The 19,739-nt window shown below is 36.6% G+C and overlaps 2 protein-coding genes across 2 annotated transcripts; both read left to right on the top strand.

Annotated features, from left to right (window-relative positions):
- Positions 1 to 1,461: 1,461 nt before the first annotated feature.
- On the top strand, positions 1,462 to 9,389 carry dnajc1 (DnaJ (Hsp40) homolog, subfamily C, member 1). Its single transcript, XM_077226947.1, has 12 exons — positions 1,462 to 2,075; positions 3,152 to 3,253; positions 3,386 to 3,432; positions 4,296 to 4,461; positions 4,572 to 4,669; positions 4,777 to 4,867; positions 4,980 to 5,064; positions 5,181 to 5,344; positions 5,424 to 5,543; positions 6,191 to 6,239; positions 6,383 to 6,831; positions 8,438 to 9,389. The coding sequence occupies exons 1-12, from the start codon at positions 1,923 to 1,925 to the stop codon at positions 8,504 to 8,506; spliced, it is 1,593 nt and encodes a 530-aa protein (XP_077083062.1). The 5' UTR covers positions 1,462 to 1,922; the 3' UTR covers positions 8,507 to 9,389.
- A 717-nt stretch (positions 9,390 to 10,106) lies between these two features.
- On the top strand, positions 10,107 to 19,530 carry LOC143736245 (uncharacterized). The gene is made up of 7 exons (XM_077226971.1): positions 10,107 to 13,744; positions 13,816 to 13,960; positions 14,068 to 14,166; positions 14,289 to 14,433; positions 14,620 to 14,765; positions 15,545 to 15,684; positions 15,842 to 19,530. Exons 1-7 carry the CDS (start codon positions 13,639 to 13,641, stop codon positions 15,976 to 15,978), a joined length of 918 nt encoding a protein of 305 aa, XP_077083086.1. The 5' UTR covers positions 10,107 to 13,638; the 3' UTR covers positions 15,979 to 19,530.
- Positions 19,531 to 19,739: the final 209 nt, after the last annotated feature.

Raw genomic sequence — 19,739 nt, 5'->3', positions numbered from 1 at the left:
GTACAAATATGGATATATAGACAAGTGAAGTGTAAAAGGTTTGTAATTCTGATGTATTTAATAAAATTAGCCCACTTAAATAAAAATGCTCTATATTTTATTTATAAAGATGAATAAAAATGGGAAACAAAAACCGTTAACAGATCACCAAAAACGGGCTATGGCCCAATGAAAATTTATTTTTTATTTCCTATTTATTTAGAGCCGGTAATTATATGGTAAATCGTGCTTTTGGCTTCCGCGCTTTAATTGGTTTACGCATTTACCTAATATTTTTTTTAGACTAGGCGGTTGCAATATTGCATTGCTTTCTTTAGCCTATTTTGCAGAACTATTCCCTCCCGTCACGTGGTTAAACCTCAAGATGTTGCTCTAACTGGATGTTTTAATTCCTCACTGATAACAAAATGATAGCCTATACTTCCCCGTCACACGTTGTAGCGTGTGTCCCTATAAAGTTGACACAACTTGTCAGTGCCGCCTCAAGGACAAGAGTTTAACAAACAACGAACATGGCTAAATTAAAGATTTTCCACAAAACTAAAAGAAAATGGAGATGTAGCTATATATATGTTTTGTTTCAGATTTCCGTTGTTACTTAAAAAGGCCAACCACTTAAAAATAGCTAGGCTATATGCGTAAATAGCGCAACGACGAACTCATATGAGTTTCTAAATTATAGAAGTTTAGGATCAATTAGAATTTTTTTTTTAAGTTTTCCCTAAAGTAGCCTGTCACTGAATTGAACATGTTTGCGCATGTCTTAAATCCAACTTCACTAATGGCCAAATCAAAGCTAGAAAACAATGGCATTGCGTTAATTGAAAAAAAAATATAGGCCTTGACAATAAAATAATTATAAACATATTTTATAAAAAGGCTGATTAATTTCAAATGTCACTGATCATCTCCGCAAATGGCTTAGCCTATAAAATATAGCCTTATAGCCTATTCTTCTATATTAAAATATAGTCAATTCGTTGGCTATAACAATACATTTTGTTTACTCCCTGTATTTTAACGATATAAAGTCTAACTAAGCTTTATAGCCTATCTTAACTAGCATTTCAAATGTTTTGACTCTATGATCTGTCAATAGGCTATCATTTTCTTGTTCATAAAATCGCCGAGAAAAACTAGGCGCTAATGAGATATTAGTAATGCTTAATGTTAAACCAATGCACTGTTCACTTGAGCTTACTGCCAGTAGGACCGTTTAATCGACTTTTATCTGAACTTCATGGCCCTGTTTCTGTCGAAAGGTAACGGGATGAATGTAGCCCCGAGACGGGATGAATGGATCAAAATTTTGAAAATTGAGACCAACGATATTGAAATTAGATTATAAGGTTAAGAGAACAACAAACAGCGTTAGGCTACATGAATGGAATCATTCTTTCATATCTCTCCAATCATAAAATAAATAGTGAAATAATAGGCCCAGTACACGTTTCTAGTGTTGACTTCACTTCTTTTACAATCAAGGAAAAGACCAAAGAGATAGCCTTATATTTTAGACGTGGGAAAGCCTAGAAAGAAAAAACGATACATCTTTTTTGTGTTTGGGAGAAAAAAAAATACTGCTACGCATCTACCGGTAGGCTATAGCCTACACAATGCTCACTTGATACTATAAATGAAATAATCCATACCTCAAAAATTGAAATGCTAGGGGTCGGGAAAGTAGCATATTATGGACAAGACACGACGCTCGCACCATGTCACTGCACTGAAGCTTTCATGCTTATTGGCTCGTGCTGTGGCGGCTGCATGTGAAACGTGTGTACGTACAGCAGGCTGAGCTCGAGCGATGGGCCCGTCTGAGCCAAACGACGGGAAGTTATGCTAAAGGCGTCTCAAAACTAAGGTTTCCGAATGGATAGTGTGTGTTAAACCTTCGACAACATATAAAACTTTCAGCAATGGCTTTGCCTGAGATCCTTACGTTGGTGTTGTTCTCCGGGCTGTTCGTTATTCAGCCATTGCCAACATTAGCATGGGACGCAGACCTGGAGCTTTTCGATCTAGTGGAGGAAATCCCCCAAACCTTCTACGAGTTTCTCTCGGTTAATCAGGTAAGAACAACTTGATGTAACTCGTAATTCAAATTTGTTACGCCTTTAACTCGGGCCATTCAAACGGTGTCGGTAAATGCACTCAATTTGAACATATTGCAGCGTACCCACGCTGATTAATCGCAGTGTGGCCTCCAGAGTTTATAATGATTGCATTCTTATTATAGTAACCAAACCCATTAGCCGAATAACGTTAGCTCTCTTCAACCTCAAAAATATATACCCCCCGACTTAGGGTAGCTGTAGACGAACTCTGCCTCCTGCAGAACCTGGACGGCGGTGGGCATTGACAAAGAAACCTCCAGGCTGTGGGCCTATACAACACAACATGACGTGTCATTGCTCAGCACATAAACGATTGTTTTAACGCCCTGCTTTAATTTCGCTATTCAGTTGCTAAGTGGTATTTAATGCATCGAAGAGCTCGAGCTTTTATAATCATAACCGCTACGCGTAAAAAAAAAAAAATGGTTTCACTTTCTTCACTAACGCGTCAACCGTGATTCAGATATATGGGGAATTGTGGATACATGAAACAAATTCCGCTGCTATAACTGTACCTTGCAGGAATTAGCTGTCAATGCATTTAGAAAAAATATTGTAGCTCTGTTTAGGAGCTGGTAGCTAGTTTCCTGCTGGTCTAAGATGGTTATTATTAGGTAGTCTATGCTGGTAAAGCAGCTACCATGCTCCAAAACACATCTTAACCACAATGGTATGATCAGCTGGTAGCTGTTGCTAGTCCGAAACGGTGTACCAGATACAGCTGCCAGTGTAAGCTGCATATTCCAGTATGTTTAGGTGTAGTAATTGTATTCTTCATGTAGGAAAGGAGATATGACAAAAAAATTGCTTATTTTATTGCTAGTAACTGTTATCTATTTCTGCCTGAGACACCAAAGGCAATCCAATCACACAGTCTATGCTACCAAAATGATCATATGTGATGATTTTTATTACATACGTATTATATAACGTACTGCAGTGTAGTCTCAGAGTATATGTGTTTCTGACTCTTGTAAATATTGGCAATTAAGTGTTTATGATTGTAATGTTCCTGATTCTGTTTCTAACAGGATGCGTCCTCCTCTGAGATCAGGAAAGCATATAGAAAGCTCTCGCTTACATTACATCCAGATAAAAACAAAGATGAAGATGCAGAAAACCAGTTTCGACAGGTAGGTGCATTGTTAAGCTTGAATGAAAGTACTCTTTGACTTAATGTAGATCATGTTGTTTGCTTGCTTCTACATACATTTTAAAATTCAGCTCATTACATTTGAAATATCTTCTTTGTCGGTTCTTACTAGTTGGTTGCCATTTACGAAGTTCTCAAGGATGAGGAAAGAAGACAAAGGTGAGATTCTTATGATTTGTTTTTTTATCCATCCTACACCAGTGATTCTCAAACAGTGTTAGTTTTATTTGTGCAGGTCTTAAAAAGCCTTAAATTTGATTTAAAAACCCTTAAGATAGGTCTTATTACAGGATTTGAAAATATCCAGACTATCACTATTATGAATAGCGAGAGGGAGAGAGTTTCATTGGGGTGGGGCCATATGGCTAAAAGTGCCAGCTCCTGTGGTAGTTAATCGTATATGTGGTGGTGACATGAGAAAGTGAGAGTGAAGATAGAAGATTATGATAGTATTAACAGGCAATGTGAGTGTTAATATATTAAGTCAATTAATCACAATTCTTTGTGTGATTACAAAATATTTGAGGTTCTATTTTTTATAGTTATTAAAGGGGAAAAGTATGATTTAAATTGACATATAATTTTATTTATTTATTTGTTTGTATTTTTAGCATTTTAAGTTAGTTTATATATATATGTATATGTGTGTGTGTGTAATTAAATAATTCGTAGCCATTCTGTGGCATCTTTGGAAGTTTGCTGAGGTCCCCCTGTAGGTCCCGGGACTCCCGGCCCCTTGGTAGAGAACCACTGTACTACCAGATGTTCTCATGACTTGGGACGGTCTTTATGTTGCATAGGGGTGGTGGATGCTTAATGAATCGGGATATAGATTGCTTACACATTAGTTCTTAAAGGTTCTTAAATGGAGATGAAATCGTAACCTCAATAATTTGACATTATGCCCATGAGTAAGATACCAAATCAGTGTGACTGTGACTAGGGTCTATGAACTGTGTATTACATTTGCTACAGTCTTTTAAAAATAAATTTTACACAGTAGTTACTTACTACCTTCACAGCTATGACGACATCCTGGTTAATGGGCTGCCAGATTGGAGACAGCCTGTCTTCTACTATCGACGTGTTAGGAAGATGAGTAATGGAGAGTTGGGTTTCCTCCTCTTCCTCATTCTGACTGTGGGTCACTATGCAGTTATATGGTCCATCTACCTTGAAAAGCAGTTGGTAAGTGATGAATCATTGTATAGCAGAGTCGTTATTATGTAATGTTAGCTGAAATACTACATTTACTTTAGCTTGCCTAGTGAGAGCTGCTGTGTCCTAATTCTTCTCAGGATGAGCTTTTGAGCAGGAAGAAGAGAGAGAAGAAGAAGAAACAAAGCAGTAAGACAACAGAGGAGATTAAGTCCTTGGGACAGGACAAAAATGAGAGGTAACCTAAAAACACCAGATGCTTTCTTAAAGAAGAGGAAATATTGACACTGCTAGTCAGACTTTTATATATATATATATATATATATATTTGCTTCCTTTTTGTAGATCTGACAGGCCACACTGGCATGACATTCTGCCTCTTAAATTAAGCATCTGGTTGTACTATTCAGTGAAGTCTCTCCCTCATATCATACAGGTACTGTACCACCAGATTTTAGGCTTTTGAACAGTGTTTTCAAAAGAGACACTCTGAAAATTCAAGCATATATACAACTGTAATCATGACCGTATGGTATGTTGTATTCTAGGATGTGAAGCAGTATTATAAAGATTATAAGGAAATGAAAGTAAAAGAGGAGGCAGAGGCTCTGGCAGAACAGGAAATGCAGCAGAGTAAGATCATGATAACACAGTCATACGTTGCACGTTGACCTCTGCACATAATTTGTGGGATTCAGTTGTGACTGTGACCCTTAATAATATGTGATGCTGCTGATCTTGCTCTGCAGAAGAAAAACGACCCAAGGTGAAGAAACCTAAAGTGGAGTTTCCAGTCTATGAACCCAGTACAAATGCAGCTTTTGTGCCAACATATGATCAGGGAACATCCATTGAAGATATTGAAGATCAAATGGATGACTGGTTAGAAGACAAAAAACAGCAGAAGAAGAAGGTAAGTTTCTGTGTCTGTTGAATGAAACATTGATTAAAATGTAAGTAGTGCAATAACCAATGACTGGTGATGATTGAAGGTTCACGAGTGGACGGAGGAGGGTCTTAGCCAGCTCTCTCGCTGTATGGCCAAGTTTCCTGGTGGAACGCCAGGCCGATGGGAGAAGATTGCACATGAGTTAGGCAGATCAGTAAATGAGGTGAGTCTGTAATTAGTATAGTTATGACTAGTGGTAGGCCTATAGCAGTGATAATGCTGATATAAATATGTAAGATTTAATCAGTTACATAAAAGCCATAACTTAATCTGTGAAAAAAATACATTTGTTAAATAAAAATATATAAAAACATATTTTTGTGCATTTTAAATGGTAGATAGCAGCGTCACCTGACTGTTTAGTTTTGTTCACACACGAACAAATACACTACCATTCAAAGGTTTGAGGCAGAAATTAATACTTAAATTAAGCAAGAATGCTTTAAATTGATCAAAAAACATTTACAATGTTACTGGGGATTTCTATTGCAAATAAATGCTGTTCTTTTGAGTTGTCTATTTATCAAAGAATCCTGAAAAAATGGATCATGGTTTCCACAGAAATATTAAGCAGCATAACATTTTTTTTCAATATTGATGATGATAATAATAAATGTATTGTAGTTAAAACCAGATTAATAAAATTAGTGCACGCAGTATTTGCACATTAGCTGGGTTTTTCAGTGCTCATATTTTGAGTAGTAGGTAGATGCGTGTAAAGAGCCACTGAAACCAAAAATGGTTTGGTTTTGTAAAACAATACAGAAAAGTTTTGTTAAAAAAAACAAGTCTTGTTTTTTTTCAATACAGGTGACAGCAAAAGTGAAGCAAGTCAAAGACTCTGTCACCAATACATCAGGTAAGCTGCTTGTTCATTAAAAGATTTTGAATAAAATTCCACTTGCTAAGTTTAATTTTTCATCAACTAATATATTATCAAGCATATCTGTCAGAACATTTTATGTCTCTCTCTCTCTCTCTCCATTTTCTCTCTGTTTCCAGGGTTGGTGAAGCTTTCTGAGCTGAAGGGTGGTGCAGTGATGGTAAAGAGCTCCAGAGCTGTCACTGTGCCTGACAGTCTGATGACCCAGAGAGAGGAGCCCTTAGAGCAGCAGCAGCCGGAGGATTCGGGGGAGTCTGTTGGGGCAGAGGACTCGGAGAGCAAAGCACTCAGGAGAAGGACAAAAAAGTCTGCAGCCGGGAACGCTGGAACTGGAGCAGTGGAGGAGAGGGTGAAAGGACGCAGACAAAGAGACTTCGACCCAACAGCTGTGGATGAAGACAGTGAAGATGAGAAGAAACCAACTTCCTCCAAAGAAAAGCCCACTGCTGCTGATGACGTCTGGACACAGAACCAGCAGAAGCTCTTGGAGTTGGCATTACAGCAATACCCTCGAGGCACCACTGAACGCTGGGACAAGATCGCTAAGGTGGTGCCTGGAAAGACCAAGGTGAGCATCAACATTCTCACTCAGAGTTGTTGGAAAATGAATGTAAAGAGGAACTATTATGCATTTTTACATTTTCAACTTTTTTAATGTGTAATGTTGCTGTTTGAGTGTTAAAAAGGACTGCAAAGTTATAAAACACAAAGTCCACTCCAAAACGAGTCATTCTCTATATCAGTATGCACTGTTTCTGAACTCCCAGAAATACATCGATTGGAGTCTTCACTTCTGGAAACAAGAAGTCACTATCCATTATTTAAATAATTTCCCGGCATGCGCAAAATAAAGTGGGTGAGACCTGATTGAGTTGCGTTAGTTCTGTGTTCTCGCCATGTCCAAGAAACTCTCTTTTTCCAACCCCGGATCTAACATTTCTGAAACGACCAGTCACAACACTGATTCAGCAGACCAATTAGAGCACATTGTGCTTTTTGGAAGGATGTGCTTCGTAGAGACCAGAATTAAACGAGGGTACATGTCCCGAAAGCATTGTTAGCCAACTATGGTCTCAAATTCAGTCATTACCAACATAGTTATATGGTTTGGAATCTCCCGACACCATAGCATAGTTCGGATGAACATTCGCAAACAGCATCGGATGAACATTCGCAAACAGCATCGCAAACTAGCATGGTTGGAGCTACAGCTCTCACAGCTCTCACTTGGGCACAATAAGCAATTCAACATTCAGTCTTTCATTCAATGTAAATATATATGTGTATATATACACATTTTAATATATATATTTTAGCGTGTCAACAGTCAGCGAGTGCTCATGTGCATAAAAGGGAAGGGCGAGGGAACTTCGGAGTATGATGGGATGAGGGAATCCGCAATGATTCGAACATTAATAAAGAAAAATAACATGTAACACAGACAAGAACCAACAATGAACTGAATAAATACACAGGGAAACTTAATTATAGACAGCTTAGCGCAATTAGTAACCAAGGAGATTAAGGGTGTTTTACCCTATTTTATTTTTTTTACACATGATTGTTCCCGGTGCCTCCCACAGCTTTGGTCTAACCCAGGTCCGCGTGACAGCTTTAATATTACCAATTTTTCATTTGAACCATGCCCCGTTACGAACTCTAAACTGCCAGTGTGAAAACGCCCTAACTAGGATGCAGTCAAGACCAAACTGAACTGAAGTACAACTGAAAATACAACTAAACAAAACATAGTCCTGACAGTGCCATGTTCGGTACAGCAGCATCTGGGAGATAAAGAATAGATTAATTAGCAGAAGTTATAACCTTTCCACCTGCAAATGACGTCATTCATGACAGTCCTATATTGTTGAACCAATGTGGTTTAAACAACGGGTGCGACGGTCGGTCATGTTACTACAGTTGCGAGCTACATCGTTGTATGGGAAACGCACCCCAGAGCGTTTCTGACTGACTGGGACAGAGGTGCTGCTACAAAATGTTTTTTTTTTACATTCACGAATGAAAACCTATTCTAGTAGTGGATCCTAAAAACAAAATCAAGACTTTGTAAAAGAGCATAATCAGGTCCTCATTAAACCAATATTTATCTTCACATAAAAGCTGGATTTTGATATTAGTTGATGTCATGAATTGATTGTCTTTTTCCTATTTAGGAGGAGTGCATGTCCCGTTACAAACTCCTGGCGGAGCTGATTCTAAAACGGAAGCAGGCTAAAAGCTGACTCCTGGTCTTCAGTATTTCACCGTACCTCTCACCTGCTTGTTATGTGCCTTAATGCAACCCTACATCCTATTGTAAGACTGTGTCATTTTCAGCAGAGCCTGAAACGTCAGCATTAATTATTGGAAATATCCAAACTGGCCATTTAAAGAAGCTTTTATTTATTTTAGAATCCTTTTCAGATTGCTGACTCGTTTTTTGTTTCTCTATGCAACCATTTGAGGAGCAGAAGAGACACATTTTAATTTTTATTTACCCCCAATTATTTTTCCAGAAGCATGTGTTGTGCTGTAATCTGTTTTGGTCATTTGTTACAACATAAAGTATTTGCAATAATTAAGGTGTCAGTCTCTCATGTAGTCATTATTATGCTTCTGCACATATTGACTATCTTGAAGAGTATGAAAGAGTTGTCCTCATATATTGCTATGTAGATTTAGATTAAATGAAAATTATTTCTCAGTTTAAGACATTTAAACAACGTTGCGTGTCCAGTAAGATTTATTGAAAGTATTACCTTCATCTTCAACATAAACCAAATGACATTTGACAGTTTTGAATGTGACTTTCTCAAACAACTATAGATAATTGGAATTATTTTGCCTCTTATGTTAGCAAAGTCCAAACTGTAACTTCATTTTATGTGCAACAGTATTTTAAATGTTCCTATGCCTTAATATTTCTAAGGGCCATTTCCATAATGCATTGGTTCAGGGTCTGAGGTCATTAACTTGACTAAGAAGTTGAGGCCACAGAACGGAAGAATAACCTTATAAAAGGAAAAGAGGGTATAATGTTATGGGATACTTTTTTGTACATTTTATCCCTTTAATTCTCTTCAGTGGTTTTTAAATCGACCCTAATAAAAATACATTATGTATACAGCTTTGAGATGTTGGTAAACATTGCAATTTTCAAATGTTGCATTTTCATGTAATGGCCTATGTCAGTGATAATGTTGGGCTTATTCTTTTTACATGTTATATTGTATTTTTTTTTAATGAAATACACGTTTGGAAAGCTTAAGATAATTTGGAGTTTGCAAAATGCAATTTTTATGTTACACAATGCAACTTTTCTGATTATAGAAATATCTTAAATATTTCAAATTCTTCACATCTTTTGAGTGGAAAAAAATAGAATAGGTAACCGCAGTTAGTGATAGTCATCATCCCAGGGCTGCAAATTTCTCTAAAACCTGTTTAAGAACGTTTTGCACCTTTAGTAATTTTTGGGAATCAATTAGATCAATTTCTTAGTCTGTGTTATTTGATTTCAGATTTTATGGCCTGGTTTCACAGACAGGGCTTGGATTAAGCCAGGATTAGGCCTTAGGCTATATAATTAGGACATTTAAGTACCTTTTATTAACGTGCCTTAAAAAAACATTACTGGTGTGCATCTCGAGACAAAACAATGGCACTGATATATTTTAAGAAATGTCAGTGTAAATTGGTTTCAGTTACATCAGCTCAAACATGCAATATAGTCTAGGACTAGGCTTAAAGGAATTGTTCCATGGTTTACTCACCCTTAAGCCATCCTAGGTGTATTTTCTTTCAGATGAACACAATCGGAGTTAAATAAAAAAATGGCATTGCTCTTCCAAGCTTTATAATGGTACTGAATGGCGGTCCTGATTTTGAAGGCCAAAAAAGTTCATCCATCCATCATAAAAGTAGTCCATGCAACTCCAGGGGGCCTCCTGAAGCAACGCGATGGGTTTTTGTAAGAAAAATATCCATATTTAAAATTTTATAAACTAAAATAGCTAGCTTCCGGCAGACGGCCAACGCAAGTCGATTTATGCCAAAAGTGTAACCCCTGACGTGATGTAGGAGTATTGTAAGCTTTGACACCTCTCGCCGTTCAAACAAATAGGGCTGGGCAACAAACACAAGCTCCTCTTGTCTTATATCGAAATCCTCAGACATTTCTCTTTAACAAATCTCGTTTTAGACTTCTAATTTGTGACCGTATTTGTTTTGCTCTATCCTCTGCGCTTCTGCATACATCATGCGTCCGGTCAGGAATTACTCTTTCGCCATAAATCGATGAATACTGCCGTCTGTCGGAAGCTTGTTATTTTAGTTTTTAAAGTTTTAAATATGTATATTTTTCTTACACAAATGCATCGCTTCACTTAAGAAGGCCTATTAACCCCCCCGGAGTCGTGTGGAGTATGTTTATCATGGATGGATGCACTTCAAAAGTTGGGCTTCAAAATCTCGAACGAGCTTGGAAGAACCAAGACATTTTTTAATATAAGTCCGATTGTCTGAAAGAAGAATGTCATATACAGCTAAGATGGCTAAAGGGAACTATCCCTTTAAGGCTTGTTTGTGAAACCAAGGGTCAATGTTGTAATCTAAACCACCCACACACACTGTTCTCAATCGGAGGCCGTAATATTACAACAACAGACAACAGGTTAACACCTGCTGTAGACAGTCACAAATGTTTTTCAGGCGTAGGGGACCCAGACAGCACAGGTACATCTGTAATGTGTCTGCTAAAGATCTGTTAATCTGGAAAGCATCTGCTGTGCAAAAACACCCGATAAACGTCTTAGAAAAAGCAGTTATACATGCATTGTAAATCTTATAAACGAGCATTATAAGAACATCTTATAAATGTGAATATGACATCTAATAGGATACATCCTAGAGATGTATTGCAGATGAGCAAACACGCCAAAATAAATACATCTTGCAGATGTAGGCTAAATGCAGACATCAAATAGACGTCTCTGAGATGTAGGTTGAATTTAGGTGATTAAGACACTTTTTGCCATTGAGTTGACTGGGGAAAAGTGTCCTATTCAGCCTGAATTCACCACTACTTCTGCTATCTGGGGGGGAATCTATATTTTTTTGACGTGTTTAGTGGAACCATTTCTACAGCTCCAGTCACATTTGAGATATACCCACTGATCTATATAATGTCATTCTATATAGATCAGTGGATATACCCTATTTGAGAAATTACAATACACTGTTCAAATACTAATAGCAGAACAACACGGAAGTTAAGTGATATATTACGAAATGGTAAAAGTGTTTAAAATGAATAAGCAAACGAGATGCTTTACAATCTGCTCCGGACAGTTTGTGTTATTGATAATCCGGAATTGTATCAAAAGATACAGGATAACCAGGAAACGCAACTACTTCATTCCAGCATGCAGGTTTCATGAATGGTGTACTTACTATATAGCCCTCACAGGGAGAGAGAGAAAATGGTAACATCTCAATTAACTGGTTTTATTCAAGTCAAATATATGTTTTAACATCACTGAACAAATCTAGATACATCACTTTATACGAACAAAACTAATGGGTTAAATAATAGAAATAGCTCTTTAAGGTCATTTGCCACTTTAACAGTTTATTTAAAAATATCAAACCAATATTTATACAAAAAGCACATTTCTAAGAACCTGGCACTCAGGCTATTTATTCTTCATTGGCAAGACAAAAATGTCTTGGTTTCAAAAGGTTTTAAAGACTGTTACTCTTTCTCCACTGCACTGCACAATTGTTTTACCAACCTGACAGGACAGATTCAGATTAACGTTAAATTCAAAATAACGTTAATCAGAGAAATTGTTTTAGGTTTGCGCATGAACTACTGGTAAGGTGACCTGTCAGAGAACTCTGTTCAGTCCCAACCAAATGGCTTTCAGGCAATACCAGTTGTACACATGCACTCTGCTCTCTGATTGATAGCTCACACTTCTTTCTTTTTTTAGCAAGTAAAAGATATAATTCTTAAGTATAATTCTACAAATGTCCCCCTTCATGTTTAAATGTATGTAGCCTATCAAATATGATACATCCTGCTTTTGAGGAACGTTCATTTGTATATCTCTCAGTCGTCATGTAGCCTATTGCATATATATAGCCTTTGTTTGTGGGGAGAAATAGATAACAACTGGTGACAACTGATATTTATATAAATTTTTATTAAATTTAAGTAGTCTGCTATACTTTTATTAAGATCTCATTGATTTACATTACAAGCAGTCAGAGCTTAATTTTACAATGTTAACAGCAACCTCACCAAAATGCATATTATTGCTCAGTTTGGGTCTCTGAATAAAAAGTGTTTTTTCCTCCTTGAGTGTGAGCTCTCTCACTATCACACAATAAAGCCATAAAATATATATATTAGCAATAAAAGCCCGATGTGTCTAATATGGCACATAACATTAAAAACAAATGCAAACTTGTTTTTAAAGATTTTTTTAACATATAGGCTATTTTATTTTATTTAAAAGTTCAATAAGCTGTCCCGTTTAAAAACTGACAATTATTTCACATGTCAGGCTTTACAGGGTTAAATCAAAAGCTGAATGTTGTATGATCATCCTGTTAGACATCCTAGACATGGAAAAAATCGTAAACAATTTTACCAGCCAAAAATCCCATAATGCACTTAAAAAGTGGTTTTCAAGTAGCTATTAAATTATTCTGATTGTTTAATTCAGAAAACCTCAAATTTTGAAACCTTATATCACTCCACTTTATGAACGTTTATATTCATGCTGAAAATTATTCAAAACAATAAACCATTATGTTTATGATATAGGCTAACTGAAATACAATAATAACACTCTACTGAAGTACTAGGCCTACAAGTCTGTCTCTGCTTTCTGGTACTGACACTGTATCTTAATAAGAATAAGGAACAAATCTTATTCCAAAAGCAACAAAAACGCGCGCCCCACACTTTAAGAATTACTGGTCTAGACTAGAGAAACACATCTTGTGGACGCTGGCCGTGTTGTTATTGTCCAGCAGATGGCACTCTTACACTTTTCAACAGAGCATATTTTTGTAACGTAAACAAGTTAGAAGACGCCACTTCTTCATAGTAGCAATACAAATATTATATATATTTTATTTTATTATATTATTAAAAAGTCCTAGGTATAATTCAGTCAAAAAGAAGGGCGACATTACTCTTTACGCAGATATATCACGTAAATCTATAGTTGCTATAGTGTGTAACAGCGTCTCTAGCTAACTTTGCTAACTTCACAACGTGGCAAGACAAGCGCAATTTCAACCTCAAAATTGTCATAGCCTCACAAAAACGGAAGAATTTAATAGTTAGTGATTTTTAGATAAAATGTCGCTTTTGATGAATCACAAGATTCGTATTTTGCTCATTGTCCTTTCTCAATTCGCTTACATTGCTGCTTTGATTATCAACGCGCTAGCGGGACAAGGAAAAGGTGCGTATGTTCATTTATTTACGGATATATAACTCGTTATATATACATCTACTTTCTTTTTTGGCTTCAAGGTCCATTTGAGCGCAGCACTGGAAATATATCCAACAGATATTCGACAGAGATCACTCCAGCAGGCTGGACCTTCTCTATATGGGGAATCATCTATTCCTGGCTCTTCCTGATGAACGTATATATCCTGACCTGGTTCTGTAGAGGGTAACTTACTTCAAACCCCACTCACATCAACACTTTGCTTATTCACACAGTTTGAAAGACAACAGTTATTCTAGTTTGATAGTCTAGTTTGAATTATTTGTTCTCAGGTTGTACTCAAGTCCAGCAATCCTGCCCTCTCTATTCTTCCTCTCATGGATCATCAACATGATTCTGAACAGCACCTGGCTTGTCTTGTGGGAAGGAGAGTAAGTTATAGGCAACATAGTTTTGGGCGTAATCATAAGAGTTTTGTGTGGTGCTGTGCTGTTTTTTCTTTTCTTGTAAAGTCTGCCACAGGAGGTCACATGTTTGTTTCTTATTGATTTAGATTGATGATCCCTGCACTGATGGTTCTTGCCCTGATTGCATTCACCAACTACCTGCTGATCTTCTTCTCTTGTGTTGGTATACGTTCTCATGGATCTTGGCTGAAACAGAACCACCCAAAAGACTTTCTCTGCATCATAGTGTTGGTATGCATTGAACATATTGGATTCCACTTGAAAAGAGGCACTCATAATTTTATATTTTTCTTTAAATGGGCATATCACCTAAAATGTAGCGTATTTAACTGCACAGTATCGACTTAAAATATAGCAGGTAAATTAGGTGCAGTACAGATTCACCTGTTTAAATTGGCTATGCCATGTGTACCTCAGGTTCAAAATGGTATTGCCACCTATGCAACATGGACAACCATTGCCACACTGCTCAACTTCACTATTGTGCTGGATATGGCATCAGTTTCCCCAACAAATGCTGCTACAGCTTCTTTATGCATACTTCTGTTGAAAGTAATTATATGGTAATCATTTATTCATTTCAATCATTTATTTTCTGCTACAAATTCTATCATATTGGGTCAATGACATAGTGCAATTTTTAGTGCAAATATTCGTGTTTGCTTCTCCAAAAAATTCAATTTATACATGCAACAATTTAAATAAACATCTTTTGTTTTGAGCGTGCTTTAAAGTTCTGAATGAAAATTAACTTCTAAAATATTTTCAAAGCTATTTTTGGGAAGTATAAAGTCAAAAATGTTAGGTGATACAACTGATATCATAATGAAGACAAAAATGTAATTTTTGACAGGACAACCTTAAATTAAGTAGTTTGATATTTCGGCTTTTATTATTATTTCTCAGAAAATAAAACATGAAAAGACCATAAAAAATTAAAAACATAAAACAGGAAAATGATATAATGAGTAAGTCTCCTAAAAGGTCGAAAAATTTGACCTTTTTATGACAAGGCAAGGTTACTGTAATTGTCATGTGGTGTAATTCTCCAAAAACATAAAAAATGTGTCTTAAAATGTGTTTAAAAAAACTCTTTACCTTGAACATTTTTAAGATGTTCAATACACATGAATTTAAAGTGTTAGGAAAATATTTTTTTAAATTTGTAAACACCACACTAGTCATTAAACTAAAACCTTTCTTGAAACTAGATTTTTGACAATCTTTTTCTTTATCGTGGGCACTTTTATGTCATTGACCCATATTTAAGATATGATTAAAGGCATTAGATCAGCACACTATTTCTAAAGCGTTCTTTATTTCTTCGCAACATCTTCTACAGGTTTACGGTTGAAAACTTTCTAATAGAGAAGCATGTCCGTTACATCCTCACCATTTACCCTGTGATTATCTATGCTCTAATTGGAATCCTAAGCAAGCATTATGACGCAGCAGAACCTGGCCGGAACCCAGTATTTTCAGGCAAGTCAATGATAAACACATCCATGACCATGTCCTTGTGGTTGGACCATAAATATATTATCATTAAGGCACAAAGTGAAAGACCTCGCAATATGTTACATATTAATGCAGCATTGTGCTCACAGTGCTTACAGTGTCATGCTCTTATTTTCCATAGTGGTGCTCCTTGTGATGGTCTGTATTGTGTTAGTGGTGCGGGTGGGACTGGTGGTTTGGAGACACAGGACTCGGCCTCTCTTTCATGAAGTGAACCCTGAAGTCCTGATGTCACCAAATAGCGGCACTGATAAGTAACCAAATATCATAAACGCATGTGTTCCAGGTTTGCAGTACCTGCATAAATGTGTTTCAGTTGGGGCAGACGCTTATATTTGCATGGAACTGTTGCAATTTTGTATTTATATCATATATATTAATTGTGCCTTACTTTATGAGGCATTCTGTTCTGTATTATGCACTACCGTTCAAAAGTTTTCAATGTATTTGAAAGAACTGTCTTATGCTTACCAAGGCTGCATTTTTTTTATCAAAACAGTAAAAACAGTAATATTGTGAAATATTGTTACAATTTAAAATAACTTTTCTATTTTAATATATTTTTTAAATGTAATAGTCTGTGTATGAGTATACAGTTATTCGTGACCAAAAATAACAGTTTTATACCTGACGGTATTTTGATTTGCAAGTTATTATAAGATTTACATGTGTGTGTATTTACATTAAAATGTTGTAATTTAGCAGACTCTGTATTCCAAAGCAAAATACAAATAAGAAACACCATAAGCAATATGTCATACAAGAACCAATAATAATAACAAGAGTAACAATAATAATAACAATAATAATAACAAATTTCAAGAGTAAGTAGTACAGAAGTCATTGAAGAAGTAAAAAACAAAAAATGCCCTTTTGTTTGTTTTAAAGGTGCAGTAAGCGATTTCTAAGAAACGCTGTTGTAAGTAGAGAGAGACCTACGTGGGACGGATTATTCAGTCCCGCTCCCGGAAAAAGATATATTACCTTCTCCCGCCCGCAACATTCATGTTTTGTCCCGCACCCGCCCGCAAAAGCCAACATAGAAGTATATAGTGATGGGAAGTTCGGTTCTTTTCAGCGAACCGGTTCTTTCGGACAGTTCGTTTCAATGGACCGGTTCAAAAAACTCGTTCACCGAATCGTTTACGTCATAACGTAATGATGTCATTTAGAGTGACTTAAATTCTTTCATCCCGCGGGGATCATCGGTTCTCAGATGTCGGACGTGTCCGAAAGAAACAGTTTTCGGTTCAGTATACTGGTGATTCGAAACTGCAACACTTCTTGAGAATCGCTGTAGCAAAACGGCGCTGATCGCGTGCGCGAGAGAGAGAGCTGGCGGCTCAATATGCTTTTGAACCCCCCTCGCTGTACTTTAATGAACTTATTTAGAAATAAGCTGTTCCTGAAAATATCATGCATTAATGTTAACACAAATAGCCTAAATGTTTAGTTTGACAGTTTGACAAAACATTAATTGTGTTTTAAGCCTTTAAAATGTAGCAGTTGTGCTTTCATGTTAATTATTTTGCTGTAATGCTTTATAAACAACATTCATATTTCTGAATGCTAGATAGCCTAATTAAATCTGTGTTCAATATTGCAAGATAATAACAGGCATTGCCTGAGGTAAATACAGTGCAAGTGCAGTAGTTTTCAACAATTCTTCTTTGTTAAACTTTAATGGTGTATTGTTTGAAACACAGTTTTATTAAAACAGTTTATTTAATACAAACTAAATTTGTGAATGTTTCAACTATAATTACAGTACAGGAATTTCATAAATCGCCATACATCTTTCTGTTAAAACAGCCTACTGAAACTCAGTTATTTTTGTCTAAAATCCCTTATTGAGGTCATAAAACACTCTTCATTTAGCCTTCAACAGCATCTTCAACTAAAACAATGCACAGTCATTTAAGACAATTTTTTTTTTAAATAAACAATTTAATACTTTCGCTCCACCAGTTGTTTCAAAAACTCATACAGTGATAATGCAGTAATTAAGTCATAAACATTTCCAATATTTTTTATTTTGTAACCCTTTTTGGTTTGCAACAAAATAATAAAGTAGCCTAGCATGTATTTCGTCCGGGGGAAATAATTACACGCATGCTCAGTATCTCCAGCTCATCGGTTCTCAGCATGTCGGACGCGTCCGAAAGAAACCGTTTTCGGTTCAGTCAGTGAGTGTACTGGTGATTCCCTTTCGAAAAACGTGCTGCAGGCGCTGTACCTGTGCGTTCGTTTCAGTAATACGTGCAGTATCAGCTGCTCGTGCTCATCACTTCTCTCCTCAGCACGTCTCAGTTCAGTGAACTGTTGGATTTACTGGAGTAAAATATACTCCTGGATGTTGGTTTATTTCGAGTCCGAGGGACTGTCAAGCATATCTGAAAGTGAGTAACTTTAGTAACTTGTGGATCAGCACTGACGCCATACGCGAACTGTTTCGAACGATTCAGTCCGATTTAGTGTACTGGTTCGACCGGTTCACTACAAAGAACCGGTTCAAAAGAACGATTCGTTCACGAACCGGCCATCAGTAGTAGCCTAGGTATAAATAGAGGGAATGCATTAACGTCACTTTCCCGCCGGAACACGCCCCCTCAGCCGGACTGAGTGGCAGAAGAGCAGCTGGGTGACTAGATTTAATAGGAGAAACTGCGAAAACGCAAGTAAAACAAACGATTATCAATTTAAACTAAAGATTGGACTCAATATAGTGTTCCTTACAACTTACTAAAGATCCAGTGATCCATGGATATTGACATGCAGCCAGGAATCGTGTTTCCTGACATTTATATGTGCCTGATTTTGACACCGGGGAAATACATACAGCAAATTTGCCTGTGAACGCTTTATATAAATACAATATAGGCAGGTCTAAATCCAGGTTATCTCTTATATCAATGTTATATATATCATCATATCGTCTAGACTTAAAACTTGTATAGTTTTTTGTCAGTGTTTATTTAAAAATGTCAAATTATACAGAATATACAGTGGTAAATATTTGATTGATGAGTTGTCACTGTAATATATAACAATACAATATATAGAGAATGATTTTACCACTAAATTCAGCATATTGACACAAAAATGATAACTGCAAATCCACCTTTCGCTTTCTGTAGCTTTCGGCAATCTGTAAAAATATACCTCAGATTTCTTGTCAAATGTAGTTGTACAGTCAATCGCTAAGCTCGTTCCCGTTTTAGATGTGTTTTTTGTGTTTTTCAAGGCATTCACGCTGAAAACCAATGCTGTCGCTCAGTCTTTTTGCCACTCAGCTCGCGTGGCCTCAATCACTCCAGCTGACGGTTACGTCACGCGCACTCCCTCTATAGGTTAGCCTACGTGTCGCCACCACCTACACATTAGCATAAATGCTTCCAATAAATTATTTGTTATTAAAGCATTAACATTCACAAACCACTGTTTATTTAACGTAAAGCAAGCAGGCTACTGTGTGCATGGTTTAGCATAACTGAATGTGCGAAAAGTGCGCTCCCTTTCCTAAAAAGTTGACATCTCACTTCATCGTGATCTCACAAATCTCAGTTATTATCAATGAAGCTGACTGCACAATGAATCTTTCATAATATCTACACTTTTCTTATAATCAGAGGATTTGCTAGCATGCAGAATTCAGCACTGAAGAAAAAGTCAGTTTTGAGCGGCGAGAGGATTCTATCTTAAATGCATCTGATTGGCCATTGCGTTCAAGAAATCAGCTCATATGTCTGTGATTGACTACATTGTTCAATGCTGCAAACATGTAATAAATAGAAACTGGCCTGTAAATCATTTCTATTTTGTTTTAGGTTTTTTTATTGCTTTTGTGCAACAGATGAATAACAATTTATTTGTTTTTAGAATTTTATAGATATTTCTATTTTGCGGGAGTCCCACGAATCGTTTTATTTTCCCGCACACACACACACGACTGCATTACCGCACTTGGCCATCAAATCTAGTCCTGCGCCACACTCTGTTACGTAGTGCAGGTCTCTAGT

Source organism: Siphateles boraxobius, unplaced genomic scaffold (assembly GCF_051911475.1).
Source record: "Siphateles boraxobius isolate OS27281-9 unplaced genomic scaffold, OSU_SipBor_1 1, whole genome shotgun sequence".
Lineage (NCBI taxonomy): Eukaryota > Metazoa > Chordata > Actinopteri > Cypriniformes > Leuciscidae > Siphateles > Siphateles boraxobius.
This window is presented reverse-complemented; position numbering and strand designations above follow the sequence as displayed.